Source organism: Protopterus annectens, chromosome 6.part0, assembly GCF_019279795.1.
Source record: "Protopterus annectens isolate FY-2018-M chromosome 6.part0, PAN1.0, whole genome shotgun sequence".
Taxonomy (NCBI): Eukaryota; Metazoa; Chordata; order Ceratodontiformes; family Protopteridae; genus Protopterus; species Protopterus annectens.
Window position 1 is genome coordinate 927,711,085 of NC_056737.1, and position 26,146 is coordinate 927,737,230.

Here is a 26,146-nt window from a genome sequence, read left to right on the forward strand (position 1 = left end):
AGACCTATTAGCCTGACTAGTCTTATCTGCTAGGCCAAGGAGAGAATCATAAAGGACCTTATTTGGTTTAATGGACCCAGTGACTATAGTGTCCTGTGCACAGACTGTTATAACATTATAAAATGTCAGGATCTGCAAGCAGAAGTGAGAGCTATGTGGAGGAAAAATACCCAAATAGTTCCAATAGTAGCAGGAGCAATGGGTCTCATAAAAAAGAGTCTAAAATCTTATTTAGATATGCTACCAATACATGTAACTCCATACAAATTGCAGATGTAGTCATTACTGGGCACATTGAGGGTGCTGCAAAGAGCACTTTTGGCTGACATCAAAGAGTGAAACAATACTAATTTCATGAACTTTAAGTGTACTTTGACTTAGGAATGGGGTCCATTCCCATCATGGTATTAGAAACCCAAAAGACTTGGAGAAATAAAAAAGGGAAATACCTTATCAACAGAGACATTGGTAACCTCCAAACACTTGACCCTACTCAATTTGGATTTGTTAAAGGGAGATCATGCCTATTAAACCTGGTGGACTTCTTCCAGACAGTCACTAAGGCCCTTGATGAGGGGTAATCTGTGCATAGATCCTACCTAGACTTAGCCAAGGCTTTTGACACTGTCCCCACTCAGGCATAATTGACAAACTCACCCATCTAGGTATCAACTTGTATATCATTAGATAGGTCACTAACTGGCTCACTGATCGAACCCATATAGTCAAAACAGGGGATTCCACCTCCAACAGCAGACCTGTAAACAGTGATGTTCCACAGGAATCAGTCCTGGGACCGCTACTATTTGGAATCTATTTCTACAAAGTGCAAGCTAAAACTAAAGATCTGTGGCTGCCAAAGTTTGAAGCTGACTGCAAATTGGGAGCGGTCATAAAATATCCAAATGATGTCAACATCCTACATAAGGGGCTTACACAAACAAATGACTGGTGCAAAAGTCATGGCCTTGAACACAATGCAAAAAAATGTATTACCATCCCTTTCAGTAAGAGTGATGTTCCTGCTAATTACTACATCAGTAACAACACCCTAACTACACACTTAGTGGTGAGAGACCTGGGCACACAGGTTGACTGCAACCTTACCTTTAATCACAATGTCTCCACAGTGGTAAGAATGGCATTCTATATTGCTCATCTCATAAGTAAGGGCATTGCCTCCAGAAAAAAAAAAGTTATAACCTCCCTGTACTCTTCCATCATCATGCCAATAATTGAGCACAATGCTCCTTTTGGTATGTACCTTTCCAAGCACCTGCAGCAATTGGAGATACTACAAAGGTTCCTCACAGGGAAAATTCAAGGTTTTCAGAATCTGTCCTATGAGGATCGTCTGATATCACTGTCACTTTATTTTGTTTCATACAGACTACTCAGAGACAATCTCTGCCTTGCATATAAGGCAATCTTTGACCCTGCTCTATTGGAAATGCTGCATATCTGTAAGTCAAATGGTAAATGGGTTACTCACTCTAATGGCCTTAACCTAGTATGTGACATCAGTAGAACCTGCTGGAGGGACAGATTTGTCTCCCTGAGGTTGCCACACCTTTGGAACAGACTCCCACTTCATGTCAAGCAGAGCACCTCATTGGCCTTCTTCAAACGCAATTTGGACGATTGGATGCATAACTGTAAATTCACCCCAGGGGTTCCACCTATATCCCTCTTGGACAGCGGTGATAGGTGCTGATCAGAGAAATAAGGGTAAAACTTGGCTAGGCTTGTAAGGGCCCTAGAGTCATTAGCCTAGTAACCACCTATGATCCTATGATCATAGATAGTGCTGTTCGCTTTGATTTGCTGCAGTACTGGGCATTACTTCTAATTCTAATAAATCTGAAAAAAGCTTTGTGCTTATCCTTCAAGAGTTCACAATCATCAAGTCATATTCAGTCTTACTCTGCCTAATGATTCATTGAAGTGCTCTGAAGACCTGCTTATACCCTTCCGCCTCCTTCCGACTAGGAGTAGAATATACTTTTATATGAACTCTAGAACTTTAGGGGTAGAGTACATGTTTATATGAAGTCTAGTACTTTTGGGGTAGAATACACTTTTATGTGAAATCTAGAACGTTTTCCGCTTTTTAAACTTTGTTTATCTGAGAATTCTACCACAGTGGCCTGCCTCCGAATTTCTCAACATTCGTGCACTTAACATACTGAATTATCTATTTATTGATTGAAATGGCTATAAACTTCATTGGCAAAAATGGGGCTTAAGAGATCAGGTCTTAATGTTTCAGATAGGGATAGAAGGTAGGAATGATCCTTTACCCCGATTTGTGGGCAATTTTATACTAATTTGATGAAAAAGATGACAGTCTGGTGGTTAGACTTGATCAAGGAGGGAATACTGTTAGTAGGAGTTCAGGCAAGGCAGGAATCATAAAAATAATGTATATTTCTGTCTTTTATGGTAACTTGGATAATTTAATCTAGGAAGCTGATAATTAATGAAATCTATTTAACACTGGACATATTTATTGATAGTCATGTAAGATGGATGGATAATTTAAGTCACCTAGAACTGGAGTATATTGGGATTAATCTGACTTGTTAAGAAGTGTTTCATGGCCAATATTTGTTCATAGGTTAATAGGTAGTTACTAGGCTAGCTGCCCGTGTGGGCCATTTTAAGCCCAGCCAATTTCCCTTTCAGAAGTGAGCATCAAACACTGCACCTTGTGTCTGTGAGATAAACACTTTAACTATTATAACAACCCCCAATCTTTACCATAGCATGACATGACCATACCTGGTTGTGGCACCTTAGGTTATGATTTTTTGGCATCCTCAGCAAAAGTAGGTCTATTTCTAGGTAGCTGCAATATAGTATTAAGTTGCTTATTGACATACAATGTGCGAGAGGTTAAATTCACAATTTAATGTTTACATGTCTCACAAGTTATCAGTGTATGTGATTGCCAGTAAGGATGAGGCAGGTGCTACACTACCTCAAGTGTTCCTAAAGCAAGCAGGCTGACAACAGAAGGGGACAAAACATGTGAACGCACACTAACCTGACTAGATGTAAGAGATGACCTAGCTGGTGACCTATCACAAACGTTAAGCTGAAGGAGCCTTGTCCTACAGTTAAGTGATGGACCAGACTCATGAGATGCAGTTTTGACCTGAAGGGCCTCAGAAAAATAGCAAGAAATACAGAAAACCATAGTAACACCTGGTAATTTCAAGCCAAGAGTATGACATTACCTATTGTTTTCTGAACTAAGGGCAACACGTTCAGATCCAGGTGTACAAATGAGCAGACTAAATCCAGTTAGCGTAGCAGGATGTCAATAAGCTCAATTCACCACTTTAAAATACCAGAACATGTAACTAACTCCTTATATACCGGATAAATACCCACCTAAAGGGGAAAAGCATCAAAAAGAGGTAAAGGAACAACAGACAGCTAGTTAGTTCATATGTTAGTACTAGCCCTCTCAAGTCATTTTAGGCCTAGCCAGTTACCCCATGTGAGAATCAAACCCTGCACCTTTTGTCTGTAAAGAAAACACTTTAACCATTTCCTTTCTCACTGTGACACAGAAGTCTTTTCTGGCTTATCAATGCACATTAAAAAGCATGTGCAGCATTTTAATCTATCTAAGTGTTAATGTTAAATATTTACAAAGAAAGAGATTTTACACTTGCTGAGCACTGTTTACATTTTTCTTTTCAAAGTGGGTTCTTCCAAACGAGAGAGTGGAGTTCCTGCATACGTTAATCTGTCTGCATCTTCAATGCTAATGATAGCCATGCAGTATACATCAAATCCAGGTATGTGCGAATACTGTGTCAGTGATCTGCTAATGTGCCCAAGCTATGCCTTTATGGATGTTGCATGAAGAAAAATAACTACTGTGGAATGAAAACTGTGGTTAAAATTGAGGTTTTGAATTTCTTCTCTGCATGTTTATTTCTGTAGCAATCCTTTTTTATATTACTTTTATATTGTGGTAGTGCTGCTGCGTGGCACTTGCTTCTCCAGTTCAGTTGTAGGTGGCATGCCTTCTGTGTGGAGTTATCATTTCTTCCCTATGTTGTGTGGATTTTTTCAGGTGCTGTGTTGTTCTTCCACATCCCAAAGAAGTGCCATACATGAGGTGGCTTTCCTCTACATTGCCCATAAATGTGAATGTGGTATGAGAGTGTGTGTGATGGACAGGTGCCATGCTCAGGATTAGTTATTCGCTCTATGTGTGTGTGTGTGTGTGTGTGTGTGTGTGTGTGTGTGTGTGTGTGTGTGTTTGTATGCGCATGTGCCCTGTGAGGTCTGGTACCCTGTTCAGGATTTATTTCTCTGCCTTGTGCTGTGTGTGTGTGTGTGTGTGTGTGTGTGTGTGTGTGTGTGTGTGTGTGTGTGTGTGTGTGTGTGTGTGTGTGTGTTTGTGAGTGTGTATGTATGCCCATGTGAATGCAAATGTGTGCATCCTGTGACCATCAGGACTCATTCATGTGCCTTGTGCTCTGTGCACGTGTGTATGTGTGTGTATGTATGCATACATTCTGTGACGAGATGGTGCCCTGTTAAGGATTAGTTCTTCTCCCTTGTGTATGCATGTTTATGTGAATGTTTGTGTATGTGTCTATGTGCATCCTTTGATAGGATGGTGCCCTGTTCAAGATTAGTTCATCTGCTCATACTCAGTAACCACCCATGTAGCATCTGGCTCCCCTCGATCCTGAATTAGATTAAGCAGGTAATCAGAAAATTATTTTTTATTTTATTTTATTTAACATTTGTTGGCTGGAAAGAGTCTGACAAGGACAGAGCCTATTTTCAGCAGAAGCCTGGGGAGAAATGCTACAGATGCATGTCATTGTAATGTGGAAGGAAACCGGAGCACCCGGAGGAAACCCATGTGAATGCAAGGAGGATGTGCAGACTCCACACAGAAGGCACTCCAGCCGTGAATCGAACCTGAGAACATCTTGCTGTGAGGTGCCAACATTAACTGCTGCACCACTGCGATTTAATGAATGAATAACTTAGAAACGGTCAAAAATTACAATATTGAGGTGTCTTTTATACATTTCTTAATTCAAATTAAATGGTTATTTTTGGAAGGATTGGTTGTTCAAACAAACTGATAGCTGACCTAGTTTTATTATGTTTAAATTAAAAATAGCAGTAACAGAGTTTATGTGGGATGCAAAACTTATCATTCTAGCTTGCTGATACCCCTGCAGTTGTATATTTACCCACTTACTTCCTGCCATACCTCTCAACTGTCAAAATATTTGTTTCATGTTTTTGGCCTGTTCGTCATAAAATATGTGGTTTTCAGGAAAGTCATTGAGAACTGAAGTCACAAAATAATGACAGGTATTTGAGCTTCAGACTTTATACCATTCAGAAAATACATACTAATGTAAAACCAGTTATTCTCTCAACTTTCTAAGTTTATAAGGGCAGTGGTTAAAATTGCCCCTATTTTTCAGTGTTTGACCCCCCATTATTCTTGGCTTTGTCCAGATTTCTTGCACTAAGAGGTTGAGAGGCATGCTTCCTGCTTAATTGCTGATGGAGAGCCCTTGAACTTTGGCAGATAAAACGTGGGTATAACAATCGTGTGGCAAACAAAAATAAGTTGTCTGTACTGTCAGTTGTAGTAAAAGCTATAAACAACAATGTTGTTCTCCATTTCTCTCTGTGAAGGCATAGTATCTTATCATTTTACATCTTTGTATTACACTAAACCTATCAAGCGGATTTATTGTTAAAGAAAATTAATCAAGTTTTAATATCTCAAACTGTGCATGTTATACATAAAGAAATCAGTGGCAATATTTTGTATTATGATATGACACATTTTGACACCATGTAGCATTTTGTTACATATTTTCATAAATAATTCAACCCTGATCTACTCAGAACCTTTCTACACCGCCAAGAAATAACCCAGAGATCATTTTCCTCTGATGAAACTTGGCTCTCATCTCCTCAATAAGTCCAGGTTAATTATCTTCAATCTTAAACGATACTTTCTACAAAATATCTCTTCTCTTCTCAATAGCTTCAGCCAATGACACAAAAATAGTTGCATCATAAACCAATGTACTGTTCTTAGTGTAATTACAGATAACCAGATGAAATTTGAGTCACAATAAAAAAAAAAAAAAGCGGCAATAACAACCAAAATGTGTCTTCCTTTATAGGTAAAACCTCACATCACTGATACAAGAAGAAAAACACAGACAACTTATGTAGTTTCCTCATTCCTGTAAGCCTCACCAATATTCACCATCCTCTATAACCCTCAAAAGGTTAAAACTTGAGCAATGGTACAGTACAATAGCAAAATGTGCAGCAAGCCATTATTACAAAACTCTCTGCTGCCTAGCACTCAAACACCTTAACTGGCTTTAACTGTAAAACTCTCTTGCTCAAATGTAAAACTTATCTACAAGCTGGAGAACTGTTCCTTGCTACTCCACAAAAAGAAACCTGTGATCAGGTGATAAAGCACCCACTCGTCAGAAAATCCAATAGGCAGTTGAAAGGACAAAAGTACCTGCAGCGTCAACAGCAAAAAGTGAAAATATTCAAAGAAATATGCCTGGTACCACCACAGCTCTTCAAATACACAGTCCTTTATTAAAACAAACAGCTATTCAGATCAGTAAGCGCTTTCAGGTTATTTCAAAACCCTTCATCAGACTTAATCAATAACATTTGTTGTCATTTAAATATAAAAAAAGGCGCCAAAAAAGTTTTTCATTCAGTTAATTCATATACCTAAATTCACCACTAGATGGTAGCATTTATCTACAAATTCAATTCTTATGATACATTGAATATAAATGGATGTGTTTAAGATATATATTTCAAAATATCCGTTTGTATGTATAAAAAACATACATATAAATATAAATATATTTAATAAAATACACATGTATATAGATGTAAGCATGAAATATATAAAAATGTATAAATATATAAATATACATAACACACGTAACACTTGTATTTCATAAACTGGAATGCAATGTAATTAATAAAATAATATAATAATATCTATGTTATATGAAGACAATACATTTGGAAGTGCACATGTATAATGTCAAAGAGTTAAATCCCTCTTAAATGCATAGTCGATGTTTCAGGGGTCTATCTCTTAAAAAAGGTTTAATAGAGACCCTATCATTCAGCCCTTTCCCTTTATCTGACTGCATCCTAATTATCCATTTAATTTCGTGTTATTCTGTATGATTCTTTATGTTTCCTAGTCTTTTACTTCTGTTTACTAATTCTATTACTGTAAACTTAAACTTATGGCTTAAATCATTCTCTAGTGTATGTTTGGCCAAAGCATTTGTCTCTTCCAGCCGATTAATGGCATAACTATGTTCCCTCACCCTTTCTCTTAAAGTTAGATTAGTTTTACCTGTATAGTAGCTTGTACATTTCTCACAGCTAGCTAGATAGATGAGGTCTCTAGATTTGCAGTCAGCATAGTGTTTGAAAATGTATGTCCTACCATTCTCTGGATGTATGAAGCTGCTGGAACCAGACATATAAGAACATTGATTGCAGTTCCTACAGGGAAAAGTTCCCTGTCTGCTAGATGTCACCCTACCCATATTGCTTTCTTCATAACAATAGCCTTTTTAGGGATTTATTATTGCTATAGCTATATCTAGGACTGGAGGCAACAATATATCTCTTCATTGGTGGTCAGAATGGCCCAATGTTTTGTAATCACTTTATTTATCATTTTGTTATTGTTAGAATATGATATATTTAACCTTACTTGTGTATTGGTTTGAGTCAATTGTGTATCAATTTGAGTTGATACTACTGCATTAGTATCTCTTTTTCTAAAATAGGGTCTTCCTTTTCCTATTCTATCCACCTTTGTCAGATCTTTCAGTATCCCAGTTTCTTGGTTAGAATATCCCCTTGTGGCAAATTCATCACTGAGGAGATTTAATGTTTGTTCACATATGATATCCTCACTAGTTAAATTAGATACTCTCCTTCCTTGATTAATCACTATGTTCTGATTGATATGTTAGGGGTGCATACTTGTGCAATGGAGGAAACTATTTTTCCTGCAGCTCTCTCTATATAATATGGTTGTAAATCTGTCATTCTTTTTACTAATGAATACATCCAGAAACTCAATTTCTGTTTTTGACCATTCCCCTTCAAATTTCAGGAAATTGGTGGTTTGATTTGTGTATTCAACGAATGCACATAAATCAACCTCTCTCCCTTCCCATAGGAAGAAGATATCATCCACAAATCTCTTATAGTATTTAATTTTATTTCCATATTGAGCATCTAGACTGTATGTTTTCTTCCATTGGGCCATGACCAAATTTGCATACGAATTCGCACAAGGTGGCTCCATGGCAACTCCCTTCTTTTGTAGGTAGTATTCATTGTCATACATGAAAACATTATTTTCTAAGACTAATTCCAGCAGCAACATACATCTCATTCTAACTGAACTCGTCACATTCCTTGCACATAGTAATCGCCTTAAAAATTCAAGGCCATCTTCATTAGGAATCATTGTGAATAGGGATTCCACATCTAGAGTTACAAGCCAGATGTTCGATAGATCCATCATATTATGTGTATATTCAGATAGACTTTTGAGAAATTCTTGAGTATCCCTAGTTATCGTATTAGTAGTTTGCACAATTTCTTTAAGCTGTTTTTTGATATATATCGAAAGTGGTTCTGTAAGCCATCCTCTACTTGAGACTATAGGTCTCATCCTAGGGTTATGTAGGTCTTTATGAATTTTTGGTAGGCCTCTAAAAACAGGAATAGTAGGTAGCTCAACCAAAAAAGGAATGTGGCCTTGAAAATACTGTATAAGGATGATAATGTAAATAGACAGTTTTTGTTTGTTTAAGAAACCAAGTATATTTATACCAAATATACATCCCCCTTTTAGAAGCATTTGAGCAGGCTTGTGAAATAGATTTTATAGAAATGTCTAATGACAGAAAATATAATGATACTCCAAATTTTTTAAATTTAAGTAAAAATGAACGCGAAGCACTTGTTAGTTTAAGCAATAATGACCAAATAGTTATAAGACCAGCAGACAAAGGCTAGCTGTTGTTGTTTTAGATAAATGCTACTATGATAGTATGATTCGATCAATGTTGAATGATGAGACCTATTGATTAATTAATAGTATACAATTAAATAAAATAATTAGTAATATGCACAGTAATCTTTATGACATGTTGATGTGTGAAGTAATTGATCATGATATGTATAAATATTTTTTGGTTGAGCTACCTACTATTCTTGTTTTTAGAGGCCTACCAAAAATTCATAAAGACCTACATAACCCTAAGATGAGACCTATAGTCTCAAGTAGAGGATGGCTTACAGAACCACTTTCGATATATATCAAAAAACAGCTTAAAGAAATTGTGCAAACTACTAATACGATAACTAGGGATACTCAGGAATTTCTCAAAAGTCTATCTGAATATACACATAATATGATGGATCTATCGAACATCTGGCTTGTAACTCTAGATGTGAAATCCCTATTCACAATGATTCCTAATGAAGATGGCCTTGAATTTTTAAGGCGATTACTATGTGCAAGGAATGTGACAAGTTCAATTAGAATGAGATGTATGTTGCTGCTGGAATTAGTCTTAGAAAATAATGTTTTCATGTATGACAATGAATACTACCTACAAAAGAAGGGAGTTGCCATGGAGACACCTTGTGCGAATTCGTATGCAAATTTGGTCATGGCCCAATGGGAGAAAGCATACATTCTAGATACGGGATATGGAAATACAATTAAATACTATAAGAGATGGATGATATCTTCTTCCTATGGGAAGGGAGTGAGGTTGATTTATGTGCATTCGTTGAATACACAAATCAAACCACCAATTTCCTGAAATTTGAAGGGAAATGGTCAAAAACAGGAATTGAGTTTCTGGATGTATTCATTAGTAAAGACAATGACAGATTTACAACCATATTATATAGAAAGAGCTGCAGGAAAAATAGTTTGCTCCATCGCACAAGTATGCACCCCAAACATATCAATCAGAACATAGTGATTAATCAAGGAAGGAGAGTATCTAATTTAACTAGTGAGGATATCATATGTGAACAAACATTAAATCTCCTCAGTGATGAATTTGCCACAAGGGGATATTCTAACCAAGAAACTGGGATACTGAAAGATCTGACAAAGGTGGATAGAATAGGAAAAGGAAGACCCTATTTTAGAAAAAGAGATACTAATGCAGTAGTATCAACTCAAATTGATACACAATTGACTCATACTAATACACAAGTAAGGTTAAATATATCATATTCTAACAATAACAAAATGATAAAGTGATTACAAAACATTGGGCCATTCTGACCACCAATGAAGAGATATATTGTTGGCTCCAGTCCTAGATATAGCTATAGCAATAGTAAATCCCTAAAAAGGCTATTATGTTATGAAGAAAGCAATATGGGTAGGGTGACATCTAGCAGACAGGGAACTTTTCCCTGTAGGAATTGCAATCAATGTTCTTATATGTCTGGTTCCAGCAGCTTCATACATCCAGGGAATGGTAGGACATACATTTTCAAACACTATGCTGACTGCAAATCTAGAGACCTCATCTATCTAGCTAGCTGTGAGAAATGTACAAGCTACTATATAGGTAAAACTAATTGAACTTTAAGAGAAAAGGTGAGGGAACATAGTTATGCCATTAATCGGGTGGATGAGACAAATGCTTTGGCCAAACATACACTAGAGAATGATTTAAGCCACAAGTTTAAGTTTACAGTAACAGAATTAGTAAACAGGAGTAAAAGACTAGGAAACATAAAGAATCATACAGAACAACACAAAATTTAATGGATAATTAGGATGCCGTCAGATAAAGGGAAAGGGCTGAATGAAAGGGTCTCTTTTAAACCTTTTTTAAGAGATAGACCCCTGAAACATTGACTATGCATTTAAGAGGGAGTTAACTCTTTGACGTTATACATGTGCACTTCCAAATGTATTGTCTTCATATAACAAAGATATTATTATATTATTTTATTAATTACTATGCATTCCAGTTTATGAAATACAAGTGTTATGTGTGTTATGTATATTTATATATTTATACATTTTTATATATTTCATGTTTGCATCTATATACATCTGCATTTTATTAAATATATTTATATTTATATGTATGTTTTTATATATATAGACGGATATTTTTAAATATATATTTTTAAACACATCCATTTATATTCAATGTAGCATAAGAATTGAATTTGTAGATAAATGCTACCATCTAGTGGTGAATTTAGGTATGCAAATTAATTGCATGAAAAACTTTTTTGGTGCCTTTTTCTATATTTAAATGACAAGAAATGTTATTGATTAAATCTGATGAAGGATTTTGAAGTAACCCGAAAGCGCTTACTGATCTGAATATCTGTTTGTTTTAATAAAGGACTGTGTATTTGAAGAGCTGTGGTGGTACCAGGCATATTTCTTTGGAAAGCATCCACTTGCCATAACTTAATCCACCGATTCCACAGGTTTGTCATTGTGTTCAAACCACGTCTAAAAACTTGAGAAAAATCCAACTTTATACAACCGAGGCTAGGTAACAACATAAGTTCCTTCAAATCACAACTTAAGTAAAACTTGAAGAACACATGGCTAAATTCCTGCTCAACTCCAGGTTTAAAAAATTCCAAACCTAACCTTCTAAATAAATTATATACGGTGTACCCTCCTTGGTAACCTCGCTAATCTAAATCAGTTTCACCTTATTACTCCTACCTTCTCTATATTAATCTTTCCCCTAATTTGTCATTTAACATGTCAGTCTAGTCCTCATCTTATCTGATCTTCTGCACAGTCAGTCTAGCTTAATCCCACATTGATACTCTCTAACATTAATGCTTCCCCATGTCCTGTCTTCATCCAACCTAATACTTCATTTGTACCCTCTTAATCTCCTGCCCTGCTGTGATTGGCCATCACCATCTCCCACATTGTTCCTACCTAACCTTTCAGGTCAACCTCCATTTCTTCTTTTCTTTCAACATTAGTACAAACTAGTATCTATCCAATGCTTACATCTATAATTCATCTTACAAAATGGGTTGTGAACTCCTGCATATAAGACGATTTTGGGTATAACTTTTGCTCTTTACTGCATAACGTTTTGTATGCATAAAAATTGTCTGTAATTTAACATGTATATTTATCATTTGCATTTTCCTAGAACTTTTCTCCCCAGGCTTCTGCTGAAAAGGGGCTTTGCCCATTTTGACAGTCCTGGTAAATGCAAAATGAAATTGAATAAAATAACTAAATACAAATATACATATCTTCATAAACAGGCTTATAAATAACATTGATATTTTCCAGACCTGTCTATGGTGCACAGCCAGTATAAATGACACTACTGCTTTTAATGATATTTGTTTGTGTCTTTCGGCTTTTCCCAGTTAGGGGTTGCCACAGCGGAACTCCGGTCCGCTAATGATTGGCAGTAGAGTTTTACGTGCTGGCTTGCCGGGCCTAATGCACAACCTTCAACGAAGGAACGCCCGTTCATGCATGTCGCCACACAGAAGACGCTCTAACTGAGAATCGAACGGGCAACGTCCATCTGTGAGGCGACAACGCTACCGCAGCACCACCACCGCAGTAATAATCATTCAAATTACGCATCTTATTTTTCTATTAAGTTGGCTATTTTGAAATGTTAGCAAAAACATGGAATACTGCAAATTCCATTGTAGCCCTACAGACATAAATGTGTCTTTAACACTAGATGATATGCCCAATGTGTCAGACATGACCATGACTTTAGTAAAGCATCTTATTTATATTCATAAATCAGAAAAGTGACATTTTATATCTCATGAGCTATATACGCTATGCAAACATTAATATTGTTATGTTTGTTTGGCATATGTGACTCTTGAGAAGACACAGTTAAACTGTTTGCATTTCATTGGTTGTGTATTTAATAAGCTGTGAATATCGTGTTGTCAGATGATATCTTCATGTAGAACAAGAAGTCAGGAGATTTAAAAATGGTAGAGCCAGGAGGCAAATTGAATGTAGTCGTACAATGCAAAATGAAGTCTACAGGAGATAAGGAGGTAGAGTACATTTGCTAAGCTATTTCGATAGTGGGTACATGTATACTTTAGCAGGGCGTATCATAACAGGTAAGGAATTGCACTTAATGGCTATACAGCTCAACGGCTGATATAATTAATTTTCACCTTGAAAAGACAAATTGTCCTTATCTGGCCTTTTGATTAGCAGCCAGGATTACATGAATCACCATGGTGAATTCTTGTAATTACCGGTAAGTTTATCTACTAATAATGTTAACTAGACATAGGTGTGGACAGAAGACTTAATGGGGAAAAGACTTGCTGATGTGTCTCATTCAGGATGGTACAGTTTTTCTTTTTTTTTGAAGCAAGCAGTCAGATGTTCCTGAACCCTGTTGCCAGGATCACTATTGTTACAGTGCCAGAATGCCAGCTGTCTACAGTGAGGATGTTAATCAGCTGAGAGATGACCACCTCTGAGTGTTTCATATTCAATGTATTACAGTAACACAAACCACTTCCTGGTTGGTCACTCACAGACATGTCTTTAGTGTAGTGCATTCACACAATACACTACCCAATGGATCAAATACTGTTGTATATCTATACCTTCCATTAATTGTATGTGTCATACGGTATCTGTTTGGTCACCTTGAGGAGGACGACTCACCTTGTGATTTTAACTTCTCAGGATCGTAAACCAACAGGAAAAAAATACACACTCACACACACATACACACACACACACACACACACACACACACACACACACACACACACACACACACACACACGCACACACACACACACACACACACACACACACACACACACACACACACACACACACACACACACACCATACCTTTCAACTGTACAGATTTTAGCAGAATGTTCCATATTTTGGCCTCATATTTTTGGTCTAGTTTTCCTAAAACTGTGGTTTTGGTGCAAATTAGTGGTAAATTATTAAAGACTTGAAGTTAGAAAATAATGACAGACATTTGAGTTTCAGAGTTCATATCCTTCAGAAAATTCATGCTAATGCAAAACCTGTTATTCTATCAACTTTCTAAATTTGTAAGAGCAATATTTAAAGATTGTCCCTATTTTTGGGTCTTTGTCCCACTTTTATTTATGGCTTTGTCCAGATTTCTTGCTCTAAGAGGTTGAGCGATATCACACACACACACACACACACACACACACACACACACACACACACACACACACACTCTCACATACATACACACACACTTACACCCCCCCACACACACACGCTCTCCTCTTAGTTTTTTTCCCCTGTAAATGACCATCCGCTTCCTCCAACTCGTCTCTGTGTTATTGGGTGTAGTAGACCTGCCTTAGCCTTGCCTTGGCTCAACCTGCCCCTAGTCAGGTGCTGGTGAGCAAATCAAGGATGCTGATGCAGCATCATTCTTCATACTGGGGAGTGTTCCCCAACTCATGCTACCTGATGGCAGCCTTGGCAGCTCCGTGATCACTGCCCATGGGAGTTGCATGTGTGCTTCCAGGGTTCCACAATCCCCTGCCTGAGTGGCTCACTGATTATACATCATAGAGCTGACCAGGTCCATATCCTGCATATTGCAGCAAGATTTTAGGCTGTCTACCCTCCCACCAAAGATGGCTGAGCTAACAAAGGAAGCTCACTCCCAGGCTATTCCTGGGGTCCATTCAACACTGTGCTGGTAAACAAACATGGGCCATCTTGGCACAGTAAAAGCTTTCCTCCATACCATGGAGCCACATAGCAGTCTTAGGTTAGCAGATATGAGTAGCAGGGGTGTGAGGTGTTACTCCACTTCAGGGGTGCTGAGGAGGAAAGCATTTGAGATTAGTTTAAAGATATAACAGTGATGTACGGAATCTGCTGTTATTCATTAAAATCAGACTTTAATTTGTGAAATGTTGGACTTGCGGTATCATGCTGTGCAGTTTTGATGGGGATTCTACTCACACATACATCATGCTTATCTGTAGGCAGTTTGGATGATCACTGTTTCATCTATGACATGTTTATGGGAAAGGGGAATGACATCTGAGCATCTGGCAAAAACTCGGATGTACACAGTGGATGCAGGCAGATTCTGCAATGAATGCACCTTGCCTGCGAACTGAACTAGAGAATAAAGCATTATGATAAAATGAGGTTAACCTCAGTGTCACTGTGATTCGCTCATATTATTTCTGTTTGGATTACATAGTTGTCTGAATAATCAGCTTTTTCTTCAGAAATCCTATTTCCATATGTCTGGCCATAGGGTATTGATAAGAGCAATGAACAAAGTAGGAGTTATTGATGAAATCCAGATGTCTCTTATTTTGTGTACATAGCTTCATTATTATAGACATCACTGATCTGTGGCTTTTCTTTACATGCACATACAGTTATATGTTCTGTTTACCAGGTCTGCATTCGGTACCATCCATGATCTGTTTGTAGACAAACACAGCCCTGTTGGCCATTGCTTACCATGACAGTGTATAAATACACATAGCTAAGATGTGCCAAGAGCAGGCCATTCTACCTGGCAGCCAAGATACATACAGCAAGATTGTTAAAGTATAGTTTTATGAATGGATATATCAAAAGCATTTGACTGTTATAATTTCAGGGTTTTTTTTATTGTCTGTGTTTGTTTTTTATGCTTTTTCTAGTGTATCATTGCCAGCTATTGGAATGCCTTATGAAATTTAAACAAGAAGTATGGAAGGTAAGTTTGTTTCTGTAAATAATCATGTACTTTAGTATTATTATTATTATTATTATAAAGATTATAATTGTATATTTGATATTTTAAATTTGATTCTAGTCTTTTTGTTTCAATTCAAGCAATATAAAATGAATTAATTTTTATTTCATCTTTCTTCTGCTGTTGCAGATTTTTTTTTTTTTAAGAGCTACATTTTGCATTGTATATAAATATTTGACAGTATTAATTACATCACATAAAATCTAAGGCAGTAACACTTTCACATTATAGGACTTGCTGTATGTAATAGCCTATGGACCTTCTCAAGTCAAGCCTCCAGCTGTTCAAATGCTTTTTCACTACTGGCCTAATCTGAAGCCACCAGGGGCAATTACTGAATACAGAGGTCTGCAGTACACAGGTAAGTGAAGAAGGTGGATACAATGTGATGGTCTTAAGAAACAAGCTTTAGAGTAGATAATTAATTTTAAGTGTTAACTAATTTAGCGGTGTAAGGCAAACAGACATAACATTATTTGACCAAAGGAAAGACTTTAGTAAGTAATGCATCAGTGTTTTCTTGAATTATTTTTCACTGTGTAGTTGGCATAACAACTGAAAGCCATTGCCTTTACTGAATAATAACAATTTTATTCTACAAACCTCTTAACGTATTTGCTGAAGAATTCTAGACATGCCCAAAATTAATGGAGGGAGGCCTAAAGCCAGGAAAAACTTTTAAGTTTACTCTAATTCACTTAAAACATTAATAGAATAATAGGCTTTGCATCAACATGCATTTTTTCTGAAGAATAAAAAGTTTGCAACTCCAAGGTTTGGCTTGATTGACTATAATCATTAGTGATTTACCAGAAATTTTTTTAAAAATTACGAGGGGCAGGGCAAAAATATGATGTAAAATCAGACACATTCTGCAACATTCTAGACAGTTGAGAGATATGGATAGTTGTTTCTCAACTTCTTCATCTGTATTAATGGTTCAAAAGCCTTCTCGGCTGAGAATATCTTTTAGAGATGGATGTAGGGCGACTGATGAAACTATGACCAACATTATGGTTTCGGTGCAGTGGGTTGGAGTGAGTTAAAATCAGCAGCGGATAGCTGATTTTTGAGAGGAAGAGTGCTGTGCAATGAAATGTTCCACTACCACCATCACCACTGTCGGGCATGTTGTATACCACTGAAATAAACTGAATTATGTACACATACAGTTGTTTATTTGTTAAGTTTTTGTTAAACAAATAAATGCACTGATGCAGTAAATGACCATTTTCAAACATAGTCCATGAAGTCAAAGGTTTGATTTACAACAAAGTTTTATAATGGGTACACATTCAATACGAATACTTTGTTATACAAGTAGTTTGCATCAAAATACACATGCCAGCATTGAATGTAAAATGTTAGACTTGAGAAATCACTGGGTTCAAGTATTTAGATCATCTTCTGGAATTGGTTCAGTTCAGTCTTAACTGTTACAGTTACATAAAGAGAGAGAGAAAAAGAGATAGATGGCAGTCTGATATTAACTTTTACATTTTTCATGAAATTCCTACTTTTCTGACTGCTTGGGACTCATAATGGCAATTATGGAGGAGTTTGAGCACTTTTATTGTAGAGCATATTATATTTGGTGAAGATGACAGTTTCAGAGTTACTAATTCTTTCCTCAGAAATACTTTATATAATAAAAACTAACAGCAAGGAAGAAATAATAATAATAATAATAATAATAATAATAATAATAGTAATAATAGTAATAATAATAATAATAATAGTAATAATAATAGTAATAATAGTAATAATAATAGTAATAATAATAATAATAGTAATAATAATAATAACAATATTACACAGAATGGATATATGAAGGGAAATGTATGGATAAATGACTGGGTAAAATATGACAAAGACAGTAAGAATACTCAGGGGACCATCTATTACATTACAAGTTATTAACCCCTGAGAGATAAATGTGTAGATTTTGGCAGGATCAGTTAGAAGACAGGAAAGTATTCATAACTACACAGAAGAAGTAAAGCAAAACATACTGGATTTAAGAGACTTAAATCTGTTATTGAAATAATATCTAGGAAATGAAAGACAGACTGCCCCAGTCCATTCTTTATATATACTTTTTTATATTAAATTGCGTCAGAGGTATGAGTGGGCAGAGAATGGGACAGCAGGTAAGAACAGAGGGGCTAAAGAGAAAAGTGTGCAAGACACACACATACACACACACACACACACACACACACACACACACACACACACACACACACACATATGTGTGTAAGTATATATATATATATATATATATATATATATATATATATATATATATATATATATATCTTGGTTTAGTATAAAAAAATCAGAGCATTTATACATCAAAAATGTAGGATCCCAAGGCAGAAACATTGAAATCCACCTATACTGAAACCCACAATATCGAATCTTGGACCTGCTTCCCCACAGGACCCAGGTTGGTGCTTGTTTCTGTGTTTGTATGAGTAGGATGTTTTGTGATTCAATGCAATTTCAGGGTTGTACCTAATCGGTGTTCTGGATTTTGATGTTTTTACCTCATGATGGCAGTGGTGCAGTAGTAGCATTGTCGCCTCACAGCAAGAGGTTCTCCAGTTCAATTCTTGGCTGAGGTGCCTTCTGTGTGGGGTCTTTATGTTCTCTCTGCATTTGTGTGGGTTTCCTCTGGGTGCTCTGGTTTCCTCCCACAATTCAAAGACATGCGCCTGGAGTGTTTCTTCCCAGGCCTCTGCTGAAAATTGGCTTTATTCCAAGTTGGACTTCCCTGGTAAACAAATGTTAAATAAAAAATAAATCCTCATTTTCAATGTATGAATGCTCAGAGTTTTGATAGTAAACCATAAACATCTATATCTATACATATCTATATTTATATATATATGGTGGTGCTGCGGTAGCGTTGTCGCCTCACAGTATGACGTTGTCCTGTTCGATTCTCAGCTAAAGCGTCTTCTGTGTGGAGACATGCATGAATGGGCGTACCTTCGTTGAAGGTTGTGCATCAAAGCTGGCAACTCGGTACGTAAAAATCCACTGGCAATCATTAGCGGACCGGAGTTCTGCTGTGGCGACCCCTAACCAGGAAAAGCCGAAAGATACAACAACAACAAATATATATATATAGATATATATATATGTTGTGTATATAGTATTTATGTCATGAAAGGTAGAAATCTCAAAAGAAAAAATCACAAATGGTTGCACAGGAGATAATGATTAAACATTGAATACTTCTCTCCCAGTTAAAAAAGTCCCGTATCAGTAAACCCTAACTAACTGAGATAAAGTGTCATCTTGGTAGGAATATTGTTAGGGAAAAGATTTTCAGTAATGTAATATGTAGGCTTAGGGTTAGGGGCAGATGTAGAGTGTTGGGGTTATGATTAGGATTTACACACGTGAGTAAGGTGGGCTTAATCAGTCAGTGCTCTGGACCAGTGGGATATTGGGCTATGGTCCTCAATAATAGTCTGCCTGATTACATGCCATGAAACTGCCTGTGAGCCTGTTGTTTTAGGAATGAGTTTATGTGTTAGTGGAGGAAATAAGTTAGAAGTAAGGATTGTGTACAGCTGGGAGCCCAGCAGGAGGTCTGAATTTGATTGACAACCATCTAACTTTATTGAGAGAAATACAATAGTGCTCCTGATAAGATGAATTGCAATGAAACAGCAGATTTTATTGGAGTTGATTTATAGGGTGGCTGCAATGATGGGTAATAAGTATTCTAACTGGTCTTTTTCTGTAGCTGTTTTTGCTGGGGTTGTTATATAGCTAGAGAATGTTCTGGCATAAAAAAAGTGGCGAGAGATTATTTTCTTGCATATTTTTTTCAATGTCATATTGGAAAGTAAGAGTTAAGTGCAGTTATACTCCAAGAGAGTTGTATAAAGAAGGAGTTGCTAAGGGGGGAAAGTTTATATCTGTGAAGTGAAGTGTCTTGGGAGAGTTGTCTGGCTTTTGATGAGATAACAGCTACAAGCAAACGAAATCTGAGGTTTATGCTACTCAACGCTAGAAGTCTAAATCTCAAAATGCACTCACTTGAAGCACTCCTTAAAATGGAGAACATTGACATCTGTGCAGTGACTGAGACCACACCCCAGCACTACCAGGCTATAATTCATACCACACCTTTCGGCCCCTAAACCTGGACTGAAGCACTAAAGGTGATGATGTCTACATATTCATAAAGGATATGCACACTTCCAGACTAGTAGCCCAACATAATGCATCAGAGATACTTCAGGTACAACTAACACTGGCTAAAACTGCAATCCAGGTTGTAGCCTGCTATAGATCCCCCACCATGTCCCAAGACTCCCACTCCACATTCCTAAACACACTGGAAAATATTAGGGTACAACCCAATACCCTTATACTGGGAGACTTTAACTACCCCTCCATTAACTGGGGAAATTACTCATGTACCAACACACTTCCTCAACGTTTTCTGGAATTCATTAATTCCAATGCCCTGGACCAACTCATTCTTACCACCACCAGTGGTAGAAACATCCTTGACCTGGTCATTACTAACATGGGTGATCATTGCTCTACACCAGTAATCAACTCCTCCCTGGTCAGATCTGACCACAAGCTAATCACCATGGATATCCACATCCCACCCTCACCCCCCCCAAAGGAAACCATCGTAAAAGCTTCTCCAAAGCCAATTTTGGGCATCTAAAAACAGAGTTGGCTAACTTCACGACACCCATGCAAATGGAAAATAGGTACATGACTGCTGAATCATACACCAATGCACTGTATGAGCACATACACAAGTGCATGGAATGGGCCATACCAAACAGAACCAAGATGCTCTCCTCCAAAAAAAAGGAAGCCAATCTGGTGGCCCCCCACCATAAACAAACTCTACAACAGAAGGAAGAAACTGTTGCAGAAAAAGGTGAAGTCCCAAGACTGGAAAAACTCCTTTGTTAGCCTCAGTAAAAAACTGAGATCTATCATCAAATCCCCTAAAGCTAGCGATGAAAACAAAATTGCTGCAGATTCTAAAGACATCCACAAGGCATTCTATAGTTATGTCAAGAATCTACATGGCAATACTCAGATCTGCTCTGAGTTACAGCACAATGGCAATTCATATACAGAACCAACTGATATTGCCAACATATTGGCTGACAGGTTCAGTACGAACTTTACCCCCTTCTCACCCCTTAAAGAGCCTATCACAATACCTGAGGAATGCCAAGTCCCTATTATCATGGCTACACAGGTAAAAAACGCACTGTCCAAAGCCAAGAATACAGCTTCCATGGGACCTGATAATATCCCTGGCTGTGTTCTACATGAATTACAAAGTGAACTAGCACCACACCTGAGTACCCTGTTAAATCACAGCCTCATTTCAGGCTTTGTTCCTACCGAATGGTGCACTGCTATGGTCATCCCACTCCACAAAGGACCCTGGGAACTGACGAGTCTGATATGCAAGGCTATGGAGTGCATCATCATGGACCTTATAAATAAGGACATAGGGAATCTCCAAACTCTGGACCCCACGCAGTATGGGTTTGTGAAAGGTAGAAAATGCCTGCTCAACCTGATAGACTTCTTCAAGTCTGTCACCAGAGCTGTGGATGAGTGCAAGGTAGTTCACACAGCCTACCAAGATAGCCTTCAACACCATCCCTCACTCAGGAATCTTAGATAGACTCACTAAACTAGGCATAAACCCCTATGTAATAAGATGGGTTGCCAACTGGCTCACTAATAGAACCCACAATGTGAAAGTAGCCGACTCCAAATCTGACTAATGACCAGTTACAAGTGGTGTCCCACAAGTATCAGTCCTAGGTGCTCTCCTGTTTGGCATCTGCTTTTCTGAAGTTCAAGCCAACACAAGGGGACTCTGGCTGACCAAGTTCACACATGATTGCAAACTGGGAGCCATTATTGATTCTCCAGCTGATGTAGACATTCTACAAAAAGGCCTCACTGACGTGAATGACTGGTGCCAGAACCATGGCCTTAAGCTCAGTGTCAAAAAGTGCATTGTCATTCCCTTTGGGAAAAATTCAGTGCCAGTGAACTACCACATAGGCGGTAGTCCACTAAACATTGAAGGTGTGATACGAGACCTGGGGACACAGGTTGACAGCAACCTCTTCTTTGGTAACCACATTACCACTGTAGTCAGAAAGTCCTTCTATGTGGCATATCTCATTATAAAAGGTTTCTCATCTAGGAAGAAAGAGGTCATAATCCCTCTCTACTCATTCCAAATTAGACCTATTATAGAATACAATGCCACATTTAGTATGTACCTCACTAGACACCTAGAACAACTGGAAAGGCCGCAAAAATACCTCACCAAGAGGATCTTAGGCCTTAGACACATGCCCTATATGAACAGACTCAAAAAACTCCAGCTATACACTGTCTCTTATCACCTGCTTAGAGGCAATCTCTGCTTGACGTACAAAGCCATGTCTGACTTAGAGCTGTTAGATATGCTACACCTAAAGAAATCCCAATTCTTCTGTGCCACATGCTTCAGGGACCTTTACCTCATTACCACAATAAACAGAACATGCTGGAGGAACAGGTTCCTAACCCAGAGACTTCCCATACTCTGGAACAAACTTCCCATTCACATCAAGTAGAGCACTTCACTGGCCCTCTTTAAGAGAAATCTTGACGGGTGAGTGGGCAATAGGAAGTTCACACCAGGGATCACTTCAGTGGCTTTGCTTGACAGGGCACTGGGAACTAACTTTGGGCAGCATGATGCCAGGGAGTCTTGTTGGGCTAGGCTTATATATGCTCCAGGGCCATTAGCCTAGTACACACCTATGAACCTAAGGAATATAGCTTCCCTTTTATTTGGGTTTAATACTAGACTGTGTTAGAGAAGCCATTATTTGAGTGAGTGGAGGTCTCAGAATTGTGCCTTCATTTATTCATGATATATATATATATATATATATATATATATATATATATATATATATATATATATATATATATATATATATATTCACAAAATACTATATGGTAATTCAGAATTGATGCAATAACAGATTTAATAGGTTTCTTGCTTTAGGTGACACATACAAATGTTATAACATTGTGTTGTATTTATCACTTTTACATTATTCGCTGCTTTCACTACCTTTCCTTTATTTACCATTTTAACTTTTGTCTGTTTTGCTTGTTGTATTGCTTGTTGAAATACATCTGTAATTGCTTTCCCTCTTGTGTTAAAGAAGTAATATCTGGCTAATGGTATAGCCATGGTTATTTTATCAAAGATCGATTGTCAAAATGAAATGCTTGTTCTTTTCTGTTGCACTTAATAAGGGATCCGCACAGTCTATCACAAGTATATATAACAGCAGTTATATTGACGTTCTTCCTTGGATCACTGTTGCAGTATTATTGATTGCTGGAAAATTCTAACAAGGATAGCCGAAACACCATCCAGGATACTAAAGCCAGGAAACCTCCCTCTCGTGCTGTATGTCCAATACGTGACCTAAGCTTGTAGGTGCTGGAATTTTGGGCTATCAAACATAGTATGTAAATTATGCCTTAGAAAAACGCACCCTTGCACCTTTTGAACCTGCTTCTTCCTCATCTCGTAGGTTCTGCATTTGGAAGACTGTTTTACTTGTAGCTCTGACTTCAGCAAAGAGGATGACAAAGCTGCAAGCATTAATCACTTATCCAGCATTCTTATCTTCCACAAGGGCAAGTAACCCTTGGAACAAACTCTTCCTTTATGCCTCAGGTGGTTAATGATCTTTGCTTGAATCACTCCATCAACCTTCCTACTTTTTTCCATTTCCTTAAAAATGAAGGGTAAATTATCTTGCACTCTTTGAACATTCACAGCTCCTTTTTCCAGAACATGACTCTAGGTCTCCTTGTTTCCAAGTGGTCATTTTCCAGTTGTATTTCCAAGGCCATTTCTTCTTGTTACTCTTTTCATTGGAAAGAGATCTCTGGTCTGGTTAGAGCACTTTCCACGAGAGCAGTTGCCTTCTCCAGTGTTTTCTAGAAATGACTATATTCAAGATCTATTCTAGAAACAGCTACCTGGTCCTCTATCCACACTTTTACCAAATATTATAAGATGGATGTTTTCTCCAGGGCTAGCGTGTGTTTTGCTGGATGCAGACTTCAAGGAATTTTACACCCTAGCTCTGCACCTCTGTCCTCCTCCCTTTTTATTTAGACAGCTTTGGGAATTTCCCTACAGTTAGTAATACTGCATGCAACAGTAATCCAAAGAAGGATATAGTCCATTTGTGTAGCTACTTATGATAAAAGTAGATGTCCAGCTAATCACTATTGCATTGTTAAATCCCACCCTCCTTCCTGCCTGTGGTTTACTCCTTTTAATTCGTACCTCAGATGGGCATTTGCTTCCCCTTTGTCACTTGGCATGCATATTTGTAAATAGTTGCTTCTGCTCCTGCTTCAGTACCTTGGTCAGAGGCAAGAATATCTTAGATAATCCACACCCATACATCTGTAATGTAACTCCTAGCACTTTCGGGCTTAGGACATATGTCAGATGTACAATATGAGAGGAAGGTGTCCAGGCTGTAGTTTGCTGGCCAGATGTACAGCAGTCCCTGGCAGGATATCCCAACAGTAAGTAATGATGCAACGTTCAGTAATACTGTAACAGTGATCAATCAGACATCTACTGTTATGCTAAGATGTTATGCAACTGTATTTTGTTACAAAGAACTCCTGCTTCTATAGGAGGTCCCTCACTATGTGCAGTCTGACATGGAGTGACCACACACAAAGCAGTACCTTTAATCTGGTACTAATCTGTTCTGTTAGTTACATCATTGATGCCAGGTGCACTCTCCTCCCTACTTATGCAAGCAGGGATGTAGATGCCTACCTTTTAAGGTGCAGACCCATTCCTGTTGCCAATGATCACATCAATTTAAATTTAAATTGTAGTATCTGCCCATACGCAGTTGTACATCTGTTTCACGTAGCTCTTAGTTGTCCTTCAGTCATGGAGATAATATTATAAAAAGATATGTTGTTTCTATATTATGTCTTGCTATTGCATAACAATTTGTGATACACATCTGATGTTTCCAAAAACAGTCTACTGGTTTCAACATGTGTGGAGGCTTGAAATTATTTTACCAGTACTTTGTTTCACTCCCACCCACGGTTGAAGTAACTGTAAATGCAATTGATTAGCAGCTACAAGAGCTTTTCAGGCATAAAATCTTATATAACATTAATGAACATAGGTCTCCAAAAGTATTTGGAATGGTTTAACTATTTGCCATTTCATCATTTGTATTGTTTTTGTATCTGCAGTACTGGGGCTTAATTCAGGATCATGCTTTGCACTTCCCTTCCAATTGTTTTAACATCAACAGTGTAATAAATTCTTGTCCTTACTCTTACAGTTCCTAACATGGTTCAAAAATATTGAGACTAAATCTGTTTGATGTTAACTGCCTTTCTAGCCATAAATTTATTATTTTAATTCAGTAAGATATTTGTGTACTTACATTCATTCTGAGCTTCACGGTCACACTCCCCTGACCCCGGTTTCATTTATTTCAGCCATTCCAGTGCCTCTGAACCATCATCTGGTCTATCTGCTCTGCTTTCCTTCCCTGGACTTATCTGAATGAGCTGAGGCCAGACTGGATCATATGGGCATCCTGGCGGTGGTACATGATACTGCTTCAGCTGCTGTAGGGGTTATTATGAACTATACTTATCTCACTTCCCCCAACCCAGACTTTACTGACAACATCCCAAATCTACTTCCTTCTGTAGACCTCCCCTCTCCTCAGGAGCATCTTTGATAAATCCCTGCTGGATGTATGTACACTATATATAACATAGGACAAAGAATAGACTGCTGCAGAACCCCATAACAAAAAGTGTGGTTGACCAAGGAGTTAATACCAGAAATTACATTCTTTGTAAATTCCAAGAAGAAAGAGACAAGCAACATAAGTACTGTGGAAGAAAGTTCACAGAAGGTTTCCAAATGATCCAACATAATCTAAAGGTGAGATTCCAAAAAGTGTGTCAGAGTGAGCAAAATGACAACTGAAACAACAAAACACATTCCAAGCAATCTTGGCCACAGATACAGCAAGACAAGGAAATAAATGTTTAAGTGCTTTCATTCTTCATTATAACAAGAACTTTAGAAGTCCACAGAATGTCTACAAATGATCCAACATAATCTGAAGGTCCACTGTGTCAAA

General features: G+C 37.6%; 1 protein-coding gene across 1 annotated transcript in view; it reads left to right on the forward strand.

The window, feature by feature from the left end:
• UNC79 (unc-79 homolog, NALCN channel complex subunit) overlaps positions 1–26,146 on the forward strand; it is a 1,772,232-nt gene that overhangs the window by 86,720 nt on the left and 1,659,366 nt on the right. Inside the window, exons 4-6 of the mRNA XM_044074575.1 lie at positions 3,714–3,809; positions 15,802–15,857; positions 16,128–16,257. Coding sequence (XP_043930510.1) covers positions 3,714–3,809; positions 15,802–15,857; positions 16,128–16,257 — 282 coding nt within the window. The remainder of the gene's footprint in view (positions 1–3,713; positions 3,810–15,801; positions 15,858–16,127; positions 16,258–26,146) is intronic.